Source organism: Lepisosteus platostomus, chromosome 27 (assembly GCF_059453375.1).
Source record: "Lepisosteus platostomus isolate fLepPlt1 chromosome 27, fLepPlt1.hap1, whole genome shotgun sequence".
Classification (NCBI taxonomy): Eukaryota; Metazoa; Chordata; class Actinopteri; order Semionotiformes; family Lepisosteidae; genus Lepisosteus; species Lepisosteus platostomus.
The window spans coordinates 5,359,429-5,384,068 of NC_142637.1; the positions used below are offsets into that span (position 1 = coordinate 5,359,429).

At 42.8% G+C, this 24,640-nt stretch overlaps 1 protein-coding gene across 4 annotated transcripts in view; it reads right to left on the reverse strand.

The window, feature by feature from the left end:
* tpm4a (tropomyosin 4a) overlaps positions 1-23,686 on the reverse strand; it is a 29,931-nt gene extending 6,245 nt beyond the window's left edge. Inside the window, exons 1-6 of one of the 4 annotated variants that reach the window (XM_088622264.1) lie at positions 23,244-23,686; positions 17,208-17,333; positions 2,759-2,892; positions 2,235-2,352; positions 1,194-1,264; positions 79-154 (exon numbers count right to left, since the gene is read on the reverse strand). In XM_088622264.1, the coding sequence (XP_088478390.1) occupies positions 79-154; positions 1,194-1,264; positions 2,235-2,352; positions 2,759-2,892; positions 17,208-17,333; positions 23,244-23,357 (639 nt within the window). In that variant the 5' untranslated portion in view covers positions 23,358-23,686. Of the gene's footprint in view, positions 1-78; positions 155-1,193; positions 1,265-2,234; positions 2,353-2,758; positions 2,893-11,771; positions 12,270-17,207; positions 17,334-23,243 lie in introns of those variants that run through there. The other 3 variants (XM_088622263.1, XM_088622266.1, XM_088622265.1) reach the window with 3 other exon arrangements.
* Between the last annotated feature and the right edge of the window lie 954 nt (positions 23,687-24,640).

The window sequence follows — 24,640 nt, forward strand, 5'->3', positions numbered from 1 at the left end:
AGCATTTTTACAAGATTCTACTTCACCCAAGAACAAGGTTTTGGAATTGGAGAAGTATTGCAGAAAAACTGAACACACCTTCTCAGACTGGGCTTCTAGAGACTTTAGGTTGTTGGTAACGTTTTTCAGTTCCTCTTCCAGGTCACTACATTTCCTGTGGGGAAAAACAAAATAGCACAAGATGTGTTAATTAACATCATACAGAACACAAGACCTCGCCAACATCCAACTGACTGGCTGAGAAAAAATCAAAAGCAAAAACCCTCCAGTATTCCAAAGAATCATCAAAAGAAAAACACTCTGCTTTTCTTAAAGAGCATCCGAGTCACACAAAACAAATGTATGCAGTAATGAAAGACAAGTGTAACTTTTGTTCTTCAGAGGAGATTAAATCCATGTTAGTTCAGTTTATATGCCCTGTGGGAATAATATGGCTCTGGGAAAGCAAGTAGGAGGGAAGAGATAGCACTGCTTCTTTTAAGTTAGCGAGAAGGCTTTCTAGCTCCTAAAATTGGCTGGGAATCCAACCATAACCTTGCAGCCCTACCATGGAGTAAAACCACCTTAGCTGCAAATGTGTGTCTAGACTTGCCGGGCAAGAGAAAATAGTGGGAGGGAGAAGATAAATTCGTTTCTGATTCAGATGTGTTTGGGAAGACGTCATTTTTTGTTCATTAATCCTTCGTTCGTGGATAAGAACTGTCTCCCATCACTCTGCAGTGGGACACAACAGCATTGATTTCCATTAGCAGATCCACACAAGAGAGCACTGAAGAATCTTTCTGCTCACAGCCCCTGTATCAGATTCCTGCCTACACTTTGTCTCAAAATGGTTTACTCATTATCCAAAATTTCCAAAGCATTCCAAAAAAAGACAGTTCAGGAAATTGAACATATGACGGAGGAAAACAGTCCTTTCAAGTGAATACTTGACAGGCAATGCAGAATGTGCAAGCCCAAATTAAAATGATACATTACGCTCGGTAAGAGTTAGTATTAACATTAGTACCATATAATCATTAGTGAATATTAACAATAACATCTTAGGCAACTGTGGAAATTATTTACTAAGGGAAACCTACTGAAGCCCTGAAACTGACAATATTCCATTACATGCGTCAATGTGAAGTAGTAGGTTTCCAATCTATCGCACTACTATTGCTAAATACTGGCAAGTTTTTACAGATACTCACAGCTCCGCAACCTCAGCCCGCTCCTCAGCTCTCTCAAGTTCTCCCTCCAGAATCACCAGCTTACGCGCCACCTACAGAAGAACAAGCCCACACTTGGTAAAAGACCAGACGCTGCATCATTGAACACAAACAGCTGAGCCCCAACACCCACTCCTAGAGCAGGGGTCCCAGACTCAACCCCTGCAGGGCCTGTGGTCTTCTGGTTTCTGGGCCCAGCCAAGTGCTTGCTTACATACCTGGCCTAATTATTTAATCAACAACATAATAATGCATTTAATGAGGCTTGAAGTTGTTTTACAGGTAACTGTACATCTATTGAAGTGCTTGTTTTCAGTCATCAAAGGAAAGACGTGAAGAAATTTTTATACGTCTGGGAAAATAATGAGGGTAACTGACTAATCAGGATGGACCAAACACCAAAGGACACCAGGCCCCCCAGGAATTTGGAATCTGGGAGTTTTTGAGAGTTTGACACCCCAGACCTAAGGGGTGGTTTTGCTCTCTCTTGCTGAATTACCTTCTGAAAAGCTAATTTGATGAGAAGCCAGTTCAAAACAGGCCACTAGAAACCCGTTTCATTAGAAACTCGAGCAGCAGCGTGGAGACGTTCCAGAAATCCAACGTTCTGAGAGGTCAAAGACCCGGGCAGTGAGAGATCAGGTTAACCCACCACTTCCAAATACACTGCACTAATTTAAACAGATGGGGAAATAGCAAATACATTCAGTGATGCAAAATATTCCTAAACTGGGTGGCAGATGGTGTGTACTATTGCAGGTCCAGAGCCCTGACCATTACTCCACACTGCAGCCTACATCTATGAAGGTGTTCTGTTCAACTGGGGGGAAAATCCCTTTGCCCAGTATGATGCATACTGTAAAAATTAAGACCAGTCACATGAAGAGCCTGCTGTTGCAGCGGTCAGCGCAAGCTGGGCAAACGTCGGGGGCACTGCCAGACAGCACCGCACGGGCACCTCGAACCCGGGCGTGGTCTCGGAGGCAGGCCTGCAGGGTCCACAGCACGAGCGGCTCGGCTCACCTCCTCGTACTTGCGGTCGGCCTCCTCGGCGATGTGCTTGGCCTCCTTCAGCTGCATCTCCTGGATCTCCATCTTCTCCTCGTCCTTCATGGCCCGGTTCTCGATCACCTTCATGCCCCTGTGGGGGGGGAGGCGGGGGTGGGCGGGAAACAGAACGGGTCAGGCCTTTTCCGAGCAAGACCCACGCAAACCCTAGAGCTCTCGGTTCTCAGAAGCTCGGAAGAAACACCAGATTCTAAAACAGCCAAACAATTTCCCGTCTTCCTAAAGGGGATATTCAGCAGTATTGTCTACTTTCACAATGTAGTGCCAGGACTGAATCAGATGAAGTACATACTTCCTGCTACCTCACCATTTCTGCAACAACGCCCCTGTAAATCGTGATCAACAGCCACGATCCCCATCTCCCACCGTGGCCCTGGGGACTCAGGTCTCTTGCCAACATTCCCACAGTTTCTGGTGATGACGGGGGGCTAGAAGTACTAGACCCACCTTCACCCCCCCCACCCCACTCCTGGACTGACCTCTCACTCTCGTCAGCTGCTTTCTCAGCCTCCTCCAGCTTCTGCAGCGCGGTGGCCAGTCGCTCCTGAGCCCGGTCCAGCTCCTCTTCCACCAGCTGGATCCGGCGGTTCAGCGCAGCCACATCCCCCTCCGCCTAGCGACGGGGCAAAGGACGACACGTCAGGCTGGGGGGGGGGGAACGATAGCGCCCCCTACAGCCCGCTCTTGGAACTGCACCCCCGCCTCCTGGAGATCCACAGCCCTCCAGAGGAAAATGATCAGTTTATCGCCAAGTACTAAACACTGGAAGGATTTATAATGTTCCCCATTTAACTGAGCCAACTAATATCTGAGGTGTTAAATAAAGAAAAAAAATACAAGACTGGAAACTACATACACAAAGGTTCCATTTTATTTTGTAGGGGATTTTGCAGTCCGTGGTATCAGTATGTCGCTCTTTAAAATGGGTAAAAGTTAAATGAGGGGACAAAGGAACATAACATTCACTCTCCCTAAAGAAACAGTGTCTTGGGCCCACAGGCAGTTTATAGCGCAAGAATGCGGACAGTGATGTCAAAATACAATCTGAGTCAAGTATTATTCTCAAAAGAAACAAAAACCTGTGTGAGAGCACCAGGGAAGAGTGAGTGGGATAATATTTCAAGCTGTACAAATTACACTTACTCCACTGTCATGCTTGTAAGACACAACAAAACCTGGAACTGCTACATCTTTCCATAATGACCTGTATTATAAACCCAGTCTTTTCTCCCCCTCTACAATCAGTCACGCAGACAGGCGTCCAGCTAGGAGAATGTGAAGAAAAACTTGCGCAAAGCCTTAGTCTGCAGCTCCAGCTTCAAGGCATTAATTTTAGTGCCCCCAAAAAGGAGGAATTTACTCAGTGAAAAGGAAAACAGGACTTTGGTGATTTACTGTCTTCCATTCCCTCACAGGCGGAATATTCCAGTCTGGCAAATACTTCTTCTGCCCACAAAGCCTGAGCTTCGACTCAAGATTGGCCTGCTGATTTTAGGCAGTCCTTGTTACATATTTCTTTGAATGCCTCTATTACACTTCAACAGTGCTAACGGGGGGGAAAAAGTGCCTGAAATGTTTAAACCCTTTCATACCACATCTTGGCAGCACTGTTTAAGATGGCCTGTTGGGTTAAACATACGGATTCATTTTATGATAAGAAACACCTACATATGGAGAATTTTTGTAAGTTGCAAATCTAGTCAGCCAAATCGATTCTTGCTGTTGCAAGATATTAAAAAGATTGACTAACCCGGGCCTCTACTGAGGACTTGAGATAATATAAGACTTAGAACAGAGAGCAAAGTATCCAAATAACAGGGCCTGAAATTCTGAAACTCTGAGGAAAGAAGATAAGGCATGTGCAAGAATGCCTTGATATTTATACTTGTCTGGTATGTGCTTATGTGGTACAATTATGCTTCAATTATCATAATAGCTTCATTAACTGTAAAAACCACAAACAAAATACTGAAAATTTCAACGGGACTGAAAAGGTGAGTGAGTTTTAAAGCACTTTATCATGTTTGGATCCTGTTTCCACCCAGACTATTTCCTGTGGAACAAACAAAGTGCATTCCAGTATCTCACAGAGAAAGTCATCTGGACCATTAAGTGAAATAGCCTGACTGATATCCATTGTGGTAATTCAGAATGGTTGTAAGGTTCTCAGCACTCCATTGTAGGACTATTAAAAACAAATGGAAATGGAAAACAAATACATAGCTTCTGCACAGTAGCATGAGGGTCAGCACTGCTGCCTCACTGGTCTTGAGTTAGGTTTCAAACTGGGGCACCTGCTGTGTGGAGTTTGCATGGTCCCATCATGTCTATGCGGCTTTTCTCTGAGTGGTCCGTTTCCTCTCACAGTCCAATGACAATCATGAGGTTTACTGGCCTCTCAAGTTTGCCCCTGTGTGTGTGCCAGTAGTGTGCATGCTGGAACTGTGTGTGTTTTACAAAGCCCTCTGATAGACTGCTGTCCCAGCCAGGCTCTGTTCCCACCTTGCATTAGGCTCTGGCTCATCACAATCCACTAAGGATAAAGTGATGATAGCGCAGGTGCTGGGCCTACTCCTTGTGCCAGCTTCCTTAAAAGATGCAGATCACCTTGTGTAATAAGTGATCATCAAAACAAAAAAGTGTCACAGAGTATATTTGCTTTGTGTGCTAAGAGCATAAGACCAACAAAGCCAGGGCAAAGCACAGTTATAAAATCTAAACAAACACAAAGACCTGGTCTGCCTGTTGAGCTTGAAGGCTGTGTTTCTTTTACGTCTGGGGCCAACATTAGAGATAGCAAGAACATCCGTCTCCTCCTTCCCTAACAAGAGAGGAGCTGAGAGAAAAACTTCTAGAGAACCCCGGCTGCTGAAAAACAAACACAGCCTGGGCTAGGGTACGAGATCTGCACCTATTAACGCAAGAAGAACCCAAAGGGCCTGATGGGGGCGCTGTTGAGCAGCAGGGCACACTCTACGGTGCCCCAAACTAGGGAGGCCATGGAAGAAAAAAAAAAAACAATGCGCATGAAGTACAAATGTCATGAGAAAAATGCTTTGCAGGCAGTTTTCCCTCCACGAACTCCAAAGGAGACTTCCAAGATGAGTTGCAAAAAAAAAAAGAAACTGAAAAGGCTAGGTCACATAGTATGGTGACCGTCTCTCAAGCGGAGCAAAAAAAAAGGTGGGGGGGGGGGAATAAAATAGGAAGAGTGGCAGGATGTCCCCCCACGCCCACATCCTCCCTCCCGCTCTCAGTTCAGGGTCAGAATTCTGCTCCTGGCCACGCCCCCTTCCTCCGATCCACAGCTGGCTGGGCCACGCGCCTTATAAGGTAAAACAGGCTCAGGGAGAATGTTTGTGGTAGAATGTCAGGAAGATGTAAGATCTAAACGAAACCATCTGCTTGCACAGGGAAATCAGGAAAAGAAAGACACACTAACAACTGGGAGCAATACCACTGCCTCCCTAAATCATCCTTTTTCCACAGACAAAGTTTTAACTTTTTAAATTTGGGAATTTTATTCCCGAGTAATTTTCCCCAACGGCTTTGTGAATTGCATGGCTTCATTTTGTTTAGTTACCTGTTCCTTAAAGCACAGAGCTACAGGGGAAATGATTCACTTTCAAGGCAGCAGAAGTATTACATTGAGAACAGACCCCAGGCTTGATGTTTTTAAAAGGCTCAGTGTGTGTGAAAAAAGTCCAGGGCTAGTCTAGAGCATTTTTACTCAGCCTTGTGAAGAGAAAGCCGAGCTCCTAGATAGGCTTAACAACTTGCCTTTAAGATTCCACCACAAAGGAGAACAAACACCTTCACAGAATAGACACTTTGCAAATTACAACAATAAATACAAAGACTGGGTTCTGTTTCAACAATCAGATTTTGCTTTATGGAAAAAAAGAGCAACTCAAGCTTTTTACAAAGCAAGTGGCAAATCTCTATTGACTTATATGAGGGTTTTGAAATGCTCAAACTCCACACATACCCACAAAATTAAAAAATAAAACACCTCTCTTTTACAGGCACTTGGTGTTCACCGACTATGCTGCAAACCACTGATACTTGAAGATTCAGGAGACAGATGTTCATCACATCTTTTCACAGTGGTGAAAAGTATGAACTAGACCAATGTCACTTCAGCGTATCAACAAAGGGAAACAAATGAATGCAAAAAAATTATACTGGATCATAAATTCAGAGTTTCAGCATTGTTTTGGATCATAGCTCCAGGACTTCAGCTGCCTGGGCTAAACCAGCAGTTCTCTCCTAAGTCCTGAAGCACCTTAGCCCTGCAAGTAAAACTCTTAGGTGTTCATTCTGCTACATGCCTGTTGCAATCTAATGAAGCTGAAGACTGGTTTTGTCCACAGCAGTGCCAAAAGCGAAGCAGAATTCCACTTACCCTGCTGAAATTTGTCAAATTCAGTAAACCCCCACAAACGTTTCATCAAAGTCTGTCTAGGAGTTTCAGCTTTCTTTTTTACAGATGGGCGCACAACTGCCACCGTAAGAGTTATAGAGTGAGCTCTGCTCTTTTCTGGAGATTGCACTATTATTCAGGGGAATAGGCACAGAGTTTAATGTTAAAAAATGAAGTGTGAATTGGCAGTGTACTATAAAGTCTACTGGGATCTAATCAGCTGAATATCTTTCTAGGGGCCCCTATTATGTAAATCTCCTCCAGTTTCTGCAGTGTCCAGTATTCTCTGAACTCTTTTCCAGAAGAGGAGTCCCTCTTCCCCAGTTCCTTTGCTCTGGGTGTTTGTAACCAATGTGACAGGACATGGTAGAAAGATAAGGCAATGTGGAGCAGGAAGTTAATCAAACTTGCAACAATATTAGAATTGAAAAATAAAAGTAGTGCAGCCAAAAAGTAATGTATTGCACACTGTCCCTTGCATCACTAAATAGTCCTGCTTTCATTGCAGAAGGTTTAATTTTCCCAAGTATCACATCTGGAAGAGTTATACTTCATACATTATGTATAATGGAGTTATGTACTGTGTAACTACATCATGTTTAAAGATTACATGCAAAGCAGTTAACAAGCAAGTATAGAAAAGGGACATACTGTATGAGTGTAACTGTTAAACTACTTCTTGCATTTTATTATTTTAAAATTCTCAGTCCATTAGCACATATGCTACTGAAATCAATTCTGCCTATGAGATTGGAGATCTAAAGAATTCATTGAGTGACTCTGGATTGACAACTAAGAAGGCAGAGAGGCAACTCACTGGTCAGGCTACATTTTCAGAGTTATATTTACATTATCTGCAATATAGGTAAAATAAAGTACCCAGAGGTGACTTAAAGTACTATTGTAGGCTTGTGTTAATTAAACTCACTGAAAGAGTAGTTTCAGTAGTAGCGTTCATTTTTAGTGTGAACGCACAGCAAAATAGATACTTTACTTATTTTTTTAAAAGCAGTTTGGCCATTATTAGTTTTCATGGGTATTGTATCTATCCCCAGCTCCATCAAACACAGGTGCTGTTCTGCTTCGATTCCCATCAGCCTCCTCCCCCTGCTCATTCAGGGCACAGCGGGAAACCATAGTAAAACCACATTTGAGAGTTATAAACTTTTTCTAAACAAATGCATCAGATGTTTACTGCATCTTTGTCATAAGTAAAGACTTTCAGTTTCACGATCTTTGAAACTAGGTGCACCTTGTTTCCTCACTAGGAGTAGCTGGAGTGTTATGCAGCTCACACGACACACACCTAATTCAACAGCAAAGTCAAGGGGAAAATTATCCAGAGGTAATACTGATAGCATTTACGTTTTCCACTGTTTTATGCTTGCTAGGCTTGGGTTTGTCTTTTTAAAGATTCAGTTGTAGCAAATCTGGTTCTGAAAATACATCAAGCGGAAAAAAAAAGATTTAAATGAAAGGCAAGCGATGGAACAGAAGACTCGACAGATGGGTTTTACCAACATCAGTTGGACAAATTGTCATCATGGTTGCTGTCCTTGCACACAGGAAGCACTCCATTCCTCCAGCCCTCTCCCTCCAGACTGCGGTCCTCTTGTTTGTGTTACTCAAGCAGAGAGCAGTTGAGCACTGACTTTCACACCCTGAAGCAGTATAAGCTAAATCTGGAACTCTGCCATGTTCCCATAGAACCATTCCAACTTAAACACACCATCGGATCAGGAAGGGAGGACATTCCAAGCCCTGCCATCAATTCTTATGCTGGAAAAACATTCAGTATGGGCTGCATAAAACACCCCCTAAAAGTGACACAAGAGTCAGCCTCCATGTACAGCTAGGATCTCAGAAGCTTCTCGCAGCTCATGAGCAACAATAACATAAACACCAAGATTCCTGGGATAAAGGTCATTCACCCTCTGCCCTGTAGGGCAACTAAGAGTCCTACTTCCCCACTTTGTCTGCTCTGACACAAAAACATAGCCAGCTTGGTATCAGAAGCATGCATCTGGAATCTATTGATTGCATACCTCAGAGCTCATCCATTAGTGAAACCATTCAGCTCAATGCTGTCAGTTATATTTTATAGATAAGGCTGCAATGGACTGGCATCCTGTCCAGAGTTTATCCTTATTTGCTTCCCTGGCCTGCTGGAATGGGTTTCTCTTCTCCAAAACCCTGTTTTGGACAATGTGGTAACTGAAAATTTCTGGTTGGATGTTTAATAGAGTTTAATAGAGGAGGGTCCATTGAATTAGAGAAGGAATTAAAAACTACCAGTAGTTTGGGTTTAGCTTTCAATTTTAGCAATCTGATGAAGACCACACAGAAACGGATCCATTCCACTCCCAATCATTTATAGAACTACTGTCACGGCAGCTTCACAATCTCACGTAACAAGCTGCAGGCCAGACCTAGCAAGAGTTGATTTGCGACCAGCCTTAAGACCTGGATGGGTCAGAGGAGCCCAATTCAAGCTCTGGCCTGTGAGTCATTTGCTTATCTGTCTGGTTATCTGGTTTTTCAACTGGGAGGACAGGAAACTGGGCAGTAAAGAATCTCAGCTCAGTTCCTGAGAGTGATCAGGCAAGGAAGTCACTGCACTGGAAGCTTACAGCAGCCACTCCCTCTGTAAGCAGACCCCAAAACAACAGGACAATTAAAATCAAAAGATTTGCTTTCCCGTCATTAACAAGAAACTCCTTTTGAACATGAAGACCAGTGTATTATTTACAAAGCATGTAACTCTTTACAAATTGCTATTGCTTTGGCAACATTTTATTTCATCATTCAGGCCAATAAATCTCTTTGAATTTGAAACTTGAGTGAGAGATGCTTTACTTAAAAATGCACGTTATGACTTTGAAGATGACTTCCAACACCTAATCTCTTTGTAGGAGATGGGGCTTGGAGACCAGCAGGGTTTTAATCTCTAAATTAAAGTTTACACCTCAGTTTCCAAGCAACACTGAGCAGTGGCGGGTAACATCTTTTTCACTTCTGCAATAGAGGACAGGGCAAAACCATTCTTGTTAGAGCCATATGATTCATTCGTGAGACACACAGCTGCTACACAATTCTCTTACAGGAAATGACACATGATTGTGCATCAGAATACACAGCAGGGCGAACACATTACCTTAAAAGTCAAAGACAACTAGAAGAAAGCTCTCTGAAGCCTAAGCCACCCATTTGCTCGTTAGAAAGCATTATGTCGACTGCTCTTTTATTTGCTGCACTTCCTATCTTAACCACTCCTGACTCATTTGTCCCTGGCAAAACCTCTTGCCCGGAATGGGAATTTTCTTCCCTTGTTTCCAGAAGAATATCCATTAGCAACACAAATCATGAAAAGAAACAGCGGGATTTGAAATGTGGAACAGCTAGACTGAAGCAGGGGCTCCCAATTAGAAATGAAGAAGATGCCTGAATGAGACTCTATTGGATGTCCACACAGCCTCAAGCACTGGGGAGACCTGAGTGGTCTTGTAGGAAGATGGGGGAGCTATAACGTATCGAGGAATTAATTAATTGAGCTAAATCAGGAGACTTCTGCTCAATGGGGGCTGACAGATCTCCGCAGTTTGATTGCAAATGATTTGTACATTATTGTTTCTTTTATTTTCAAATTAAAAATCGTTGATTTACTGGCGACCCACGAAACCCGCAGAATATAATCGAAGCCCCCTGGTCTTTGGACTCTCTGAGCATCGACACCGTTAACCCCCAGTTTCCTCCTCACGAATAACGTTGGGTCCCTATTCTAGGCGTGGCTCCGAGGAGATACGTCACCACGCACAAAGCAAAGGACCCCAGACCAGCTCCAACAGACGCTGCCAAAACTTCAGCACCTTTCCTCCCACATTCCGCAGCTCAGCTAATGGAATCCCCCAGCGCCACCCTGGAAACCTACTCGATTCCATCAGGGTAACCCCTAATCTGAGGCTCGCGAACCCATCCCAGGGGAACCCCCAAAACACTTCAGTAATGACGAAAATAAAACAAAAAGCCTAGAAGCCAGCCAAGTGTCTTTTTTGACAGGATGTATGAAAAACGAGGAAATCACAGAGAAAGGCATCCAAGAGCCCACTTAACCATCTGTTCCGAAAATTATCAAGTGGAAACATGGAATAAAACAACATTTTTTGTGCCGTGCACACGTAGTGTTATGATCTTACCACCAGGGAGTCAGGCAACTAAAGTAACTCTTATTCTGCTACAGGCGTGCCCCAAATTACTGTCTGAAGATGGACAACACGACCCTTATTTTACCATGTTGTCCTGCTGAAGAGAAATCTACTTCACCTTAGTCCTGGTGGCATTAAAGACATCTTCGAAATAAAATGTTACTATCTTTAGTTAGTCAACCGAACTAAATAAAGGTGCGAATAAAATGTATTTTACATCTGTGCCGGTAAACCGTATTCAAACGCGTTCAAACTAAGCAGACAGTTCAATATTGACGATTATTAGAAGTAACGATGGGTAGAAGTTAAAAAAAAAACAACAACTTTGAATCAGCACCAGATGGGCCAATGTCGTGCTCATTGTTTCGGGTTACTCGCGAAAACGGCCCCGTCGGATATTGAGGGTCCACCCTTTTCTGCAAACACCCGCAAAGCGCTATGAGAGTTAAAGCGCTAATTCGTATTTTAAACCTCGTTTTAATTGGGAAAATAAGCAAGGGCGCTGCCTCCCAATCCGAGAACTAAAAAGAAGTTTGCAGGACACGGGCACCGGGGCTCTGCAAAGCGCATAAAAATGGACACGTAAGCTAACTGCAGGCTTTAGGACCCGCAATTAATTTCGCCAGCCTTCTTCGATTCCAGAACCAACGCCTTGTATTGTAGGCTGCAGCCGGTCCTATCAATGAATTTACGTGGCTTTTTGCAATTGCATTTTAACTCATTTTTTTCAGAATAATAACGAGCGCCACCGCCTATAGGGGGGAAACAGGAACGAAAACTGCGGGGGGGAAAAACAAACACAAAACACAAAAACTAATCATTGGCACAAGAAACCAAAAGTTACAACAGTTATGATGAATTTCTCACTTTCTCCCGAAGTTCTCTCTCACTGTCCAGCTCCCTCTGCAGGATCTGGGCTCGGTCTTCCGCATCGTCCGCTTGCAGTTGCAAAGTCTGGATTTTTCTTTTAACAGCATCCAGAGAATTCAAGCCTGCCATTACCGCAAGAGGTGAACCAAAAATCTCTCTCTGTATTATATATATATGCTGCTTATGTTAAAAAAATCAATCTCGTACAAAAAAAAAACGTTCAGACGAAGTGAACCGAATATAAAAAGTTAAATAGTATATACAGTTACTGAATTAAAAAATAAGTCTGAATGGTGCAAAAAAAATCGCTAAGTCTACGTTGAAGTGCAAACAGTAATAAAGCTTTCTCCCAATTGGAAAAAAAAACAGAAGTGTTGCCTCTGTAGCCGATAAATAGTTTCTAAGCAAAGCGCCGCTTCCCCTGTGTCATTTACGCTGTGGAGGGCAATATTAAGGCGTTAGAGAGGCTATCCTTCCAGTTTAGAAAAGGGAAAAAAGCAGGATTGCTCAAGAAAAGTTGAGGCTAAATCCTCCAATCCCGGGAAGAACTTTTCTTTTCGGATGAGGTCACGGTTTTCAGGGGTGGGCGGGGCGTGACTGGCTGATGGATTTCCTCAGGGGTGTAGGTTCATAATGAAAACTGCCTCTTTTTTGTAGTCTTTATTCGGGCATAATAAAACCGGCATCCTAATGGATTAAAGCACCTGGTTGCAGACGTCACGTTTCGAAAATTCCAACCTGAACCGCAAATACAGGGTTCAAACACAAGAAAGCGCATTGTGCCAACTTGAAAAGCAACTTTTAACAGCCGTGATAAAATGTTCACTTTTGATACACGGAGGGGTGGCGTTTTTGTTCTCGATAATACATTGAAAAGATCACAGGGCCTCGGTTCATTCGATTCTTTCAAACGGTACGTCTAGTTAATAATAACAACAACAACAACAACAACAACAATACTAATGAGATCATGTATATAATGAATTGGTGAGTGTTGTAATACTAGATGCCAAAGGCCGTCGCTACCCATAAGGGGCGTAAGGTATTTGATGCAGAGGCACTTAGGGCAGTTTTAACCTCTGACGAGTTCCCACCGCTGGGTTTGGCAAAGACGTCGAGTGTCTCTCAGTTTGAAGGCTCCTGGTACCCACACGCACACGCACACGCCTCCCGTGGAATGTTAACTGCTTACTAATAGCGCCAATGCTGAGGCCCTCGGCGAGCGAGCGACACATTCCTGCGGGGGCCTGGGGTTCCCTGAGGATTTGCAGGACAACAGGTCAACGTCTTGGCCAGCACAGGACACTAGAAATCGCCGAGAAGGAATTTCCCTCGCTTTCCGAAAAGCCATTGCTTGCCAGGCTTCAGCAGAAAACCTTCATATAAACGTTTTGGCATTGTGCTTTGTTCAAAGACCAACTCTTAAGAAAGTTTTATTTTAGAACATGAACATTAAACATTCATGAATTTGAAACATTTCTCCCCCAAATTGTAACAAAGGAAGGATGAAGACATTATAGGGGGGGTTGTTTAAACTTTTATTTTCACTTTCCTCTGAAACAGACTCTAAGACAAAGAATATCACAACTGCTGGGAGCTGGAAATACCCGTTTTCAGGAAGTCTTTTCTTTCACTAGTGCACTTATCCTTCTGGCACCTGTAGGGTATTGTTCCCCCCCGTGGTGAAGAAGCCAGCTTTGTGCCGTGAATTTGCTTCTTCGCACGATGCAGCGCTCGGCTCACAGAATTTCAATCCCATTCTAGCAGAAGAGTTCAGCTCTAGTGCCGGTGCTGGAAAGCAGTTGGAATTCTATCTTGCTCCTATCGTCAGTACGTGGTGGGGTTGCACGATATCGAATACCCACCAGGATTCAGCTCAGCTAGAAGCCAGGGAGTCCTCCCCTGCACACGCCATGTGTATCACCCCTCTCCACCTGAAGCAGAATGAGTCATTCTAACTGAATATAAGAATCTTTCTGGCTGTTCTTCAACTTGCCTTCTTGAAAGTGTCTTATTTAGCACTGACATTGTTAATATTAGTGTGTTTGACTACAATTACTACTAATAAAGGACATATCAACTATACTTTCTTATATTGGGAGGCACTCATCTCTACAGCTGGAGTTGCAGGAGAACTCTGGGTAAAGAAAAACTTTGCTCCTGTGCACCACAACAGTCTCCCCACCTGGGATTTGAACCAGCAAACCTCTGGTCAAGAGTCCAGACAGAACCACTGCTCTGGTTTGGCGACTGTTTTCTATTGCTGCTATCTTTTAAACTGAGAAGGCAGAACTTTCTCTTAACACAATGAAAATGGCTTAAATTTAATTTGCTTTAGGCTGACTCCTCCATCTGTGGTTTGGTAGGTTTACATATATTATGTTTATTTCCTGTTTCACCATGCACTGGGATGAATGATGAAATGCTTTTAGGTGGTGATCAGGCTACAAAGAGCCTATTGAAAATATAATTTGAATTGATCAATTATTTACGTTGATCAATTAAAGGGTTTTAAAAAGTTCAAACCTAAGCATTATTTAAGAGGCTGAGAAAGTGCCTTGTCTATTTACATATTGCGTTCAATTTAAATCTCTCACCATTTGTGTTGCTCCTTAGCAGCTGAGAAGGGATTATGTTGTGTAGAATCATGCTGCAGTATCAGTTTCCTTTAGTAATTGTATCTGTCTGTTGATTTTTCATTGTGCCTGGCAATGAGAAAAATATCCTTCTATGCCTCACCCACTCAGCTCTTGATGAGACAAAATGATGTGACAAAATGACAAAAGTTTTCCTGACACTCCAGGAAAAAAACTTTACAAATGGCACTATGGTAGCTTATGGCATTAGTATGTGTTTTTAAAGAAACAGTCCTTGAATCTATTATGCCGTTGTGTGTTAACAAAGTAGACTTGTGCAATGTAACTTTAATTACTTGTTTAAACAAAATACCTCTAATTAAAACCCTGACCTGGGGATTTCATTGCACCTAATTTTCCTGTCTGCAATGGTCCGCTGAGAGATACCGCCCTTTGACCTTTGACCCCAAGCCTTCCTGATTTTTGTTCCACCTAATGTCCAGCTCTCTATTGAGACAAGGAAACCCCAGGCAGGGTCAGCCTAGGTCACATTGCAATGCAGTGAGTGAGGCTAGTGTTACTTTATCACCAGTTTCTCTACAACACATAGAGTTTCATTAGCAGATACCCAATGCATTTTCTCAAATTAGATTTGATAAGACCGAATATGGCATTTCATTCACAGAAAAGACTCCTCAGAAAACCCAGCAAAAATGGTATAGAAAGAGCAGAAGCCGAGTCTATAGAAATACACTAAGCTGATCTAGACATAATGTTTTCATTTTTGTGCCTTTGAGGAATGCATTGTCTGAAAAGTCTGCTACCTGAGACATGCAATAAATAAGTGTGGGCTAAATCCCCAGTCTCGTTTTCTTAGAACGCTGTTCCCCAGCTAGGAGACAAAGCGTCCACTGGTTTTAATTTATATGTCCCTGTGAATTTTCCGATGGAAATGTTTGGCTACAGCTTGCAAAAATCTGGCCCTCTGTATTGCCCACCGGAAAAGAGCAAAGCATTGATTTCATTAGGCACAAGGGTATGAGGTTTACTGTTTGCATTAGTCGCATATTTGGAATTCCTTTGGTCCTGCAAGGCAGGCAGAGGGATGTCTCCCATACTGTAAGCTTATCAGCAGCAGAGCTGTGAAAGCAGTGCACTAATGTGCAAAGCACACTCCTGCAGTGCTACCATTTTTATTTTTTTTTATGTTCCAGGAGCATTGGATTAAATTTTACAAGCGCTGTGACCAAAGAACGACCCCATTGTGCAAATAGAAGCCGCAGGGCCCAGTGTACAATGCTGTGAGTCAGCCCCTGCCTTCGTTTATGGTTTTACCACCTATTCTTGCAGGCCCAGGAGCTAGATCCCCAAGAGCGTTGTGTAAAACTAAAGAACATGTATATAAATACGCATCTGTGCAGTGCACTGTGGTTCTTAATCAAAGTATTGCATACAATATAAAATAATCCTCAGACCAGGCCAGAAAAAACATCATCCAGGCAAAGAATTAAAATGGTCTAATTTATATTTAAATTGGAAAAAAAAGTTTATTCGGCAGTCATGGTAAACGTCGACCAGCTGAATCAGTTGAAAAATCTGTAGGTTGCCCTTTAGGACTGGCCTCAACTACTCGCTGCCATTGTCCTCAGTCTTTTCCTGATGATATGTAAACACACTTATAATATCAAGGACGAGTCTGGAAGAGAATCCAGTAAAGCTGTAGTTTAACAGATTTTTGTGAAAGATGAACCAGCTAACTGGCTTGATGGAGGAGAACGTTTCACATATCTGCCCTTATTCTGCACAGGGAAATAAACGACTACAATATTGTTGCTGTGAAAAACAAGAATAAGCAGTTGTTTTTCCCCTTAATTCCTACCTTAGAAGTGCACTGTAAGTGAAAGAGTTAATCGTTGAAGATTTTCTGCGGAATTCACCATACTTGTTTCTCAAAATGACGCTTGTAACACTAGCACCAGATCAGCCTGTATTCCTTTAAATAAAGTATATACTGTAACATGTAAAGTGAGATTTGCATGCTAAGTTTGTGTGTCAATGGATTGGTGTGTTATGTTGCCACACCTTTAACACGGATTCTAGTAGGTTTTGTTACTCATACTTGATAATGCCTTACCGACTGGAACAGTAATACATACAGAATATTCATTTCTGCAAGGCTAGGATTGACTCAGAGTGCTCCCACAGGAACAGCACTGGTATGGTGTGTAGATTTTGTTTCTCTTACTTCTCAATCTAATCTTTCAAGACTTGAATGAAAAAGAATGTTAAATACCCTTTGCCAAGTAGGTCATGATTCAGGCTGTTCTTGATCAAAGCCGTCTCACAGTTGTTTCCAGTAGTCTGGCATGTCTTCTGATTAACTTGTCTCATAATATGATTTCAGTACACACAGGTGGCATGTGTCCAGTTAACAATACTCTTTGTTCAAAGAGTGTAATTGTCAAAGGAATGGAGTTTACACTACCCTTTATGAGAATAACTATACAGAACCATATAGTATACTTGACCATTGCAATATACAGTAAACGTAATGGTTCCACGTACTGTGTTTTAGTTTTTAGAAATTGACTGCATTCCTAAGAAGATGAAATGTGAATTGGCAAAGACTCAGGGGTGAAGGATTCAGTTTAAAAAGGACATTGAATAATTAATTGAATTGCAATCCATTCCTAGGCAGGGCTTTGTTACAAACTTTCCCATATTTACGTGTTGAGAATAGGAAAAATGAAGAATAACTACTGTGAAGTGTTTTCTACAGGGGAATGACGTGGGGAGGGCCTGTTGTTCGGTAGTCCAGGATGGAGCTCTTGGCTGACTCCCAAGACCATTTACTCACGTCTGTGGCCTTCTTCTCCGACAGCTCCAGTTTCTCCTGGGCATCCTTCAGATCTTCAGAGTATTTGTCCAGCTCATCCTCAGTGCTTTTCAGCTTCTTCTGCAGTCCCATAAGCTCATCTTCCATCTAGAAAGAGGGGAGGAGATGAAAGAGTCATGGAGAAGGGTTTGGCAGCAGTGTTCCTGTCAAAACCTGACATTAGCCACAGCATTAGCAGATAATAAAGGTTGCAAAAGAGAGGATGCCATTGGGCATTTCAAGCTGTTATTGTTTGCAAATAATTGATTGATCCAAGTATCTTTTTTTCAGCCGCTTGTTAAAAGAAGCCAGGGTATCATCTTCAACAGCAAGGCGGGAAAGTTTGTTCCAGGCACCTAGAACATCCATCTTTCCATTTTCTAACCACTTCTTCAGTGTTGCGGTTGAGCTGGAGCCTAACCCAGCAAGCAACAGGCACATGGTAGGGACACACACACGCAGACACAGACAGACACACTCACACCTAGGGCCAATTTTTCCGGAAGCCAATTAACCTACCAGTATGTTTTTGGGAGGAAACCGGAGCCCCCAGAGGAAAGCCACACAAACCCACCTACTAACTCCTAGCAGACAGCACCCCAAGTCTGGAATTGAACCCTGGGCAGCAGTGCTAACCACTTCACCGATGTACTACCAGTCACTAGAAAGCAGTGTAAAGGACACCCTGGTAATATTGTGTTGCAAAAACAAATTCACAAAGAAGCACCTTCATGAATTTTTAGAACCTACTAGTAACCTACAGTAACCTAATAGTAGGCACACAACCACAACGATCAAACTAATCTTCCACTCAATTGCGACCTTTTATATGTTTTTGTATTGTTAGAAACAGCCTGCAGTGAGCACCTGTGTTTTATGTCCTGGTTTTGTTGTGTGCAGACATGGTACCAGGGCAATACAGAACAGATATCATCATGCAATAATATCGCTACAGTCAGACACAAGGCAGAATGAGAGAGGCGACACTCTCTGGATATCAAACAGGTTTATAATTTCACATTTTCTGCTGCTTTCTTTCTTTGTTTTCCCCTTCACATAAACCCTTGGATAAAAGGGAGTGTGGAAATACCCAAAGCTGCTTCTGTGGTCAAACAATATTTCATGAAAAGGGGCCTCTTCATGGTTCTAATCTATCATGAAAGAGAACATCAGTCCTTGCTTGTGTCCTTGTGCCAGCAGAAAAAGAACAAGAGCTGATAGGGTTTCAGACTTTCACTCATTACGTGCAATTTAATCCCTATGATAAATCCTAACCTAAATTAATACATCCATCCATCCATCTTCTTTGTACTCCTTCCAATTCAGGGTCACGAGGGAGCTGAGGCCTTAATCGGTCAGCAATGGACAAGGCAGAGTGCACCCTGGGCAGTCTATCTCTGGGCAGACAGACACAGACAAGTTCACACTCACACATACGGCCAATCTTCCCTGAAGTCAATTAACATCCCAGTATGTTTTTGGACTATGGGAGGAAAGCAGAGCTGAAAGAAATGCACATGCATATGAGGAGAAACCATGCAGATAGAGCCCCATTGAACCCAGGACCCCAGCACTGGGAGGTAGCACTATGTGCCATGCTTCATTGGTACATATACAGTACAGTAAAATATGTTTATATATAGTATACACAGTGCCTATGGAAAATCTACACACCCATTTTATTCTGAAACCATCAGAATTACTGCAATTGGACACAGGCTAATTAGCTTGCTGAAAGGGAATTGATTATACCTGAGCTAATTTACCATTACTATTACAAAGGGGTGTGTGCACTTAACCAACATCCTTTTCTAGGTTTTCATTTTGAATTATTTTTGAGAAGTTGGTGCATTTGATTTCCACTTGGAGTTACAATGTGTAAATAAAGGGGAAATCTGATTGAATGTGCCTTGATTGCAGGCTAAAAAATGTGTTATTTTGGAAATGGTGCATAGAGTTTCTGTACTGGAAGGTGTAGCAGGCTTAGTTTTCTTTCTTTCAATGGAAGAATCTGCAAACCAACTGGTGTGTTTCAACGAGCTGTGATTGGAACTGTTTATCGGGAACCACAACTTGAAAATAAGCACTTGCTGTTTAAAAATTGAATGTCAATGGTCTAATCAGTATCAAATATTGCAGAATGCCTCATATCTCTGTTCCTGTAGTGCAGTTTTTAACTGCTTGATTTCCCTTTCACAAGACTGAGCATAAACCTTCCTCAATCATGGCTCTTCTAGGTGTTGCTACAGGTGATTCCAATAGCAGTCATGCTGGCCGTAGCCAGTGAATGAAATCATTTGCTTGGAATTCCAAAACGGGCTGAATCAAGACAAAAAGGGTTTTTTATGTTCTGTATCTTGCCCTGATGTCAACACAAGGTCTCCCAGATCAGGTTTCCCTCTCTGGGCTTTAATGTTCCATGACACTGCCTCCAAGGCACCATGAGTACCGACACACGCAGATTAAAAACAGTCTTTTAAGTGGTGGGAAGAAGCATGTTGTAAAAGCAGAAAAGGCAGCGGTTTCAACAGTGGGTCCTTTTCTTCTTTCGAGCACTGTAAAACATACACATCTCCGCTGTCTGCAACTCGCACTTTTGGAATCTGTGTCTTTGAGACTGTGCAGCCCCGCAGAAAGTGCGAGACAGTGCCCTACGCTGTTTTATTTCTTTGCTTCAGAATTCTTTCATGCACTGGCTCACTCTAACACAGCCAGCCACCAGGCAGACTGTGAGGTATTAGAAAAAATTATCCCTCATTAGCCTGTGTGACCTGAGGAAGTTAAGAGCACGGAGCATGGATTTATAGTGTGTGAGCTCTAATCCTGGCAAAACAATCAAATAAATCTGGTATCATAAATGTTATACAGTATAACCCTTAATTAATAGCTTTTGCTAACAAACCTATATAAACCTAATTGAATGCATGGTGCAGTTCTACTGTGTCAAGTTCTAGAGCTAGAGTTCTAGAGTTATTCTAGAACTTATTTTTCTGCCTCTCCAGATATATCTACCATTACAGCCATACTTCTACAAATACCCCACAGGGCAAAATTAGAGGTGCTGTCTCTTAAAACCGTTCGTCCTTTTTAAAACCCATATTAATCAATGGATATACTCTATTTGAATTATCTGAATGTTGTTTTTAAGGAATAGCATTCTTCCTATCTTATCTTAATAGTGACAGATGTCAAAAGATTTTGGGAGCAGTTTAACTTCAAAATGTGCTGACCATTGGCAACGTTCCCTACTGCTTACCAAACACCGAAATGCCTTCTAACCAAATATAACTGGTCTTCCCCCTTTTCAGTGGTACAATTCATTTTAAAGTGCCTATTGAATGAATCATTTTCCCAATTGTATTTTTTTGGGGGGTTAAAAGATGTCCATTACGGTTTGCCATTATATAATAAAGATGACTTTATCCTGGTGCTTCTGCCTTTAGGAAGGTTCAGGACTGCTGTGTCTGATATCCTGATCACACTTCCATTTTGTTAAGAGGCTCATCAAGTTGCTCAACCATGTGTCTCGTAAGAGGCTCAAACAAGTGTCTTGTTTCAATATGCTGCAGTTTTTGCAGTTGTCAGTGTTTGCAGTTAAGCGGTGAAGGTGGATAACTTAAGCCTGAAACTGAGCCTTTAGCCCTGATTGTTGAGCACAGAGTATATTTATAGTTTTCGAGCCCTTCAGGATGTTGCTAATTAATGCCCAAGAGATGACAGCGGCTAAGTATCTGTTATCGAAGTTTGTGCATTTAATTCTCCAAAGCATCCCTGATAATCCCCAGGCTTCCAAGCAGGCTATCTCTCCGTGTTTAAAAATATCGCCATAACTATTGGCTGCCAGTAAGTTGCTGCTCCTGTTTGAGTGGCGATGGAGATGCCTGTCAGCCACTGGGGCTCCTGTCCTCTCTCCCCGCCACCTCTCCAACTTTCTCCAGCTGCCAACTGCGCTCTCCGTCCCCTTCGCTCCCAGAATCCTACGCATTCTTATCCCAATAGGACCCCAGGTCAGCACATCCCAAAAAGGTCACCATCTGTCCCATCCATAATCCATACTGCTGTTCCCGCTGTTGGTGGTATATCGCTCCATAAGCAAGATCCCGATGACTAAGAGTTCAAAACTTGAATTGCCATGTCGATGCATCAAAACAGCCTTTTCCTACACGATGCGTTACAATAAAACATGTTCGCTGAGATCCTGTACATGGGCTAAATGCAGAAAGAGGCAACGGAATAAATAAGATTATACTGATGAATCTTCTGCAGAAACAGAAGACTAAAAAAATTGTACTACTGTGATAGATATTGTGGTGTTCCTCCTCCATAGTTACAGGTAATGTTTGGACAGACTGAAACAAGGCTAGGTCTGAAACAAGGCCAGGAGAGCCCAGAGCTTCAGTGCCTTTGATCTATTTCCATGTAATCACACACTTGGCAGTGTTTGCAGGTGTTGGAAGTCTGCTACCCTTGTTCTAGTGATGCTGTTTTAACCTGTTGTAAACTTTCACACTGCTTTCCCCCTCCTGTTACTGTACTTTCACTCCATTCTGTCCCTCTCGACACGGGCATTTCAACTGGTCAAAGGGCTCTTCCTGCTGAACTGAGCTCAGCTGAGCAAACTAGCAAGAACCACAACCCAGTACAACTCCTCACCGGGTCTCTTTAACGCTGTTGAGCTCCCAAACTAAATCCTTCTTTTTTGTTTTTCATACATTTCTGCTTTCCTTTTCCCTTAAAATCATTTTCATTGCGAGACAAACAATGTACTGTACGCCGATTCAAGAGGCAGGGCTAAATCTACCCTACAGGAAACTGAAACTATATGGTGCTCAGTTGGCTTATGTCTTTTCCTGTGACAGGTTATTGAAAGCTGGGCATTATAAAGTAATAAAGGAGACGCCACTGAAAAAAGCTGGCCAGAAAAATGCTAAGAGAACACCATAACAGGCATTTTATGATAACATTGTATAGACAGGAGATTTCATGGTGGAATTCAAATAGGTGAAGTATTTCGTTATTGAGAGTCTAAGCCTTGAGACTAGATTATCGTAGATTTCAGATGGATTCCAAAGTATGTACTCATATTAAAATTGCTGCAACAGCAATAGTTTCTCACCAAGTGCTAATTATTGGATCATAAGACTCTGTAGTTAGTCATATTGCCTAATATATGCTATGCTAGCTCGAGAACGTCACCAGGTGTCTCTCATTTTCAGAGCTCTATGGCCTTATATGGATGTGGTTTCTTTAGCAGTCTACATCATGCACAAACAGAGCACCAAAATCTCCAGGAAGAGGTTAGGTTATGACACAATTCCGTTCACTGCACCTAACTCCAAGTATGTTTGGCACTCTGGTGACACTGCCTGCCAACTGATTTGAGCTAGAACACTGAATCTCATGTTCCCACTCATTCTGCACTATCACACACTCCTGCTGTGGACATTTATTGGAAGAGCTAAGCTTTTCTCTCAGAACGGGATTCCCCATGTAGAAGTTAATTATTATGTATACGTTTTCCTCTGCTTTTCATATTTAGCTATTAATTTATGATCATGATTTTCTTATGAAACCATGACACTTCGGAGTTGCTTTGACCACAGAATGCACTTTTTTTTTATCAGGGAACTGGGATGTGATACAGGTACTGGTTTCCCTTCTGTGATTCCTGTTCTGTGTCAGTTTCCTGGGGCATGTTTGGATACTCCAGGCAGCCACTATACCTATCCACATTCATATCTCCATCCTCCTCCCTAACTCCTTCCCTCTCCTTATCAACATCCACATCCACATCCCTATCCCAGTCTCAATCCATATCCCTATCATCATCATCATCCCAGGCTTTATCTCCATCCCTATCCTAATCCCAGTCCATATCCCTATCCCAATCCCTGTAATCCATATATCAATCCTTATGCTCAGACCTGTCCCAATCCTGATCCGTATCCCCATCCTTATACAGATCCCTATCCCCATCCATATCTCCATTCCTATCCCTATCCCAACTGCATGCCTCACCTGCTTGCACTTGTCCTCCGCTGCCTTCTTGTCGGACTCCGCCTGCTCCGCGCGGTCGATGGCGTTCTCTTTGTCCAGCTTCAGCATCTGCATCTTCTTCTTGATGGCCTCCATTTTGGCTTTCGGGTGTGGGGTTTACCGCCGGCGAGGAGAAATACAGAAAGGCAAGAGAAAAACAGCAGAGTAAAACGAGGGGCGTCTCTGTGCGCGGGGGACGGGGAGCAGACTCACAGAGGTGGCTCAGTCAGAAGAGGAGCAGAGACTGAAGAGAGAGCAAGTCTTTTGCCAGGAGGCAGAAGCAGCCGGCCCCAGTCAGAGGGAGAGAGGAGTGAAGGAGAGAACTCCAGTGATCGAGACTCAGACCCAGCTCTGCCTCCGCGGCTTTAAACTCCTACAAAACCTGACTGGAGGTTTTGGAGACAGCCTCAGTCCCTAGTGATTCCCCCCCGTCATAACCCTCTACCCCCCCCCCTCCCCACACACTACTCTCTCAGCCACCCCCCCACTAAATCTTTCTTTCAAAGCCTTACTGAGGAACAGCTTGGACTGGATTCACTTGCAGTCTCCAGCCAATCTCCTTATTTGGGGTTGCTGCATTTTCTTAAAGAAGGAGCAAAAAAAAAAAAGAGAAAGGTCCCGTTTCCATATTTAACCCTCGGACCGATGATAAGGGTGTTGACATACTGTACCAAGCACACGTCTGCTAAAATGTAAACTGGAACGCTGGCTGGGACTGGTGAAAAGCAGGGAGGAATTATTACGTTTAATAACTTTATTCCAGCGACAGGATGGGGAAGCCACACAAAGAATGAAAGGACAGTTTCTGCTTTCCTGTGTTGGGGGTCCGTTTCAATCCACAGGCATTTCTTGAGAGAATTTGAAGGCTTTTGGGGGTGAGTGTTTAGTGAACCCCACCTACCCAGAGTGAGGAATGCTCAAAGGAGCAAAGTACAAGTTAAAGCTGGAACCGGATTAAACATTTTCTTGTTTTCTTTTTCTGAACAAATGGGAGCCCTAGACCAAGCTCTGCAGTAAAAAGATTAGATAGCTACCAAGGAACAAATTGTAAAAGATGCAATTTATATTGAGCATGATATGCAAGGTATTTTCATTACTAATTTCTATTAAACTTCTGTGTTTCTTGCTTTTCGCTGTACAGTGTGTACAGCTAGCTGCGTCTTATTTTTCTGTATTGATGTATTTTGCATTAAAGCCTTATTCATTGCAGTCTTCATCAGGGTTTCATTTCACAGCAAGATATGAACTCCATTAAACTGAAGGAAGATTTTCTCCATCCCTACCCTGACCTAGTACATATTCCTTTCCGCATTTAAAAGCGTTCCAAAACTCAACAGCACTGAAACACATCTGTCTGAAAGTAATGCAAAAGGACCCGT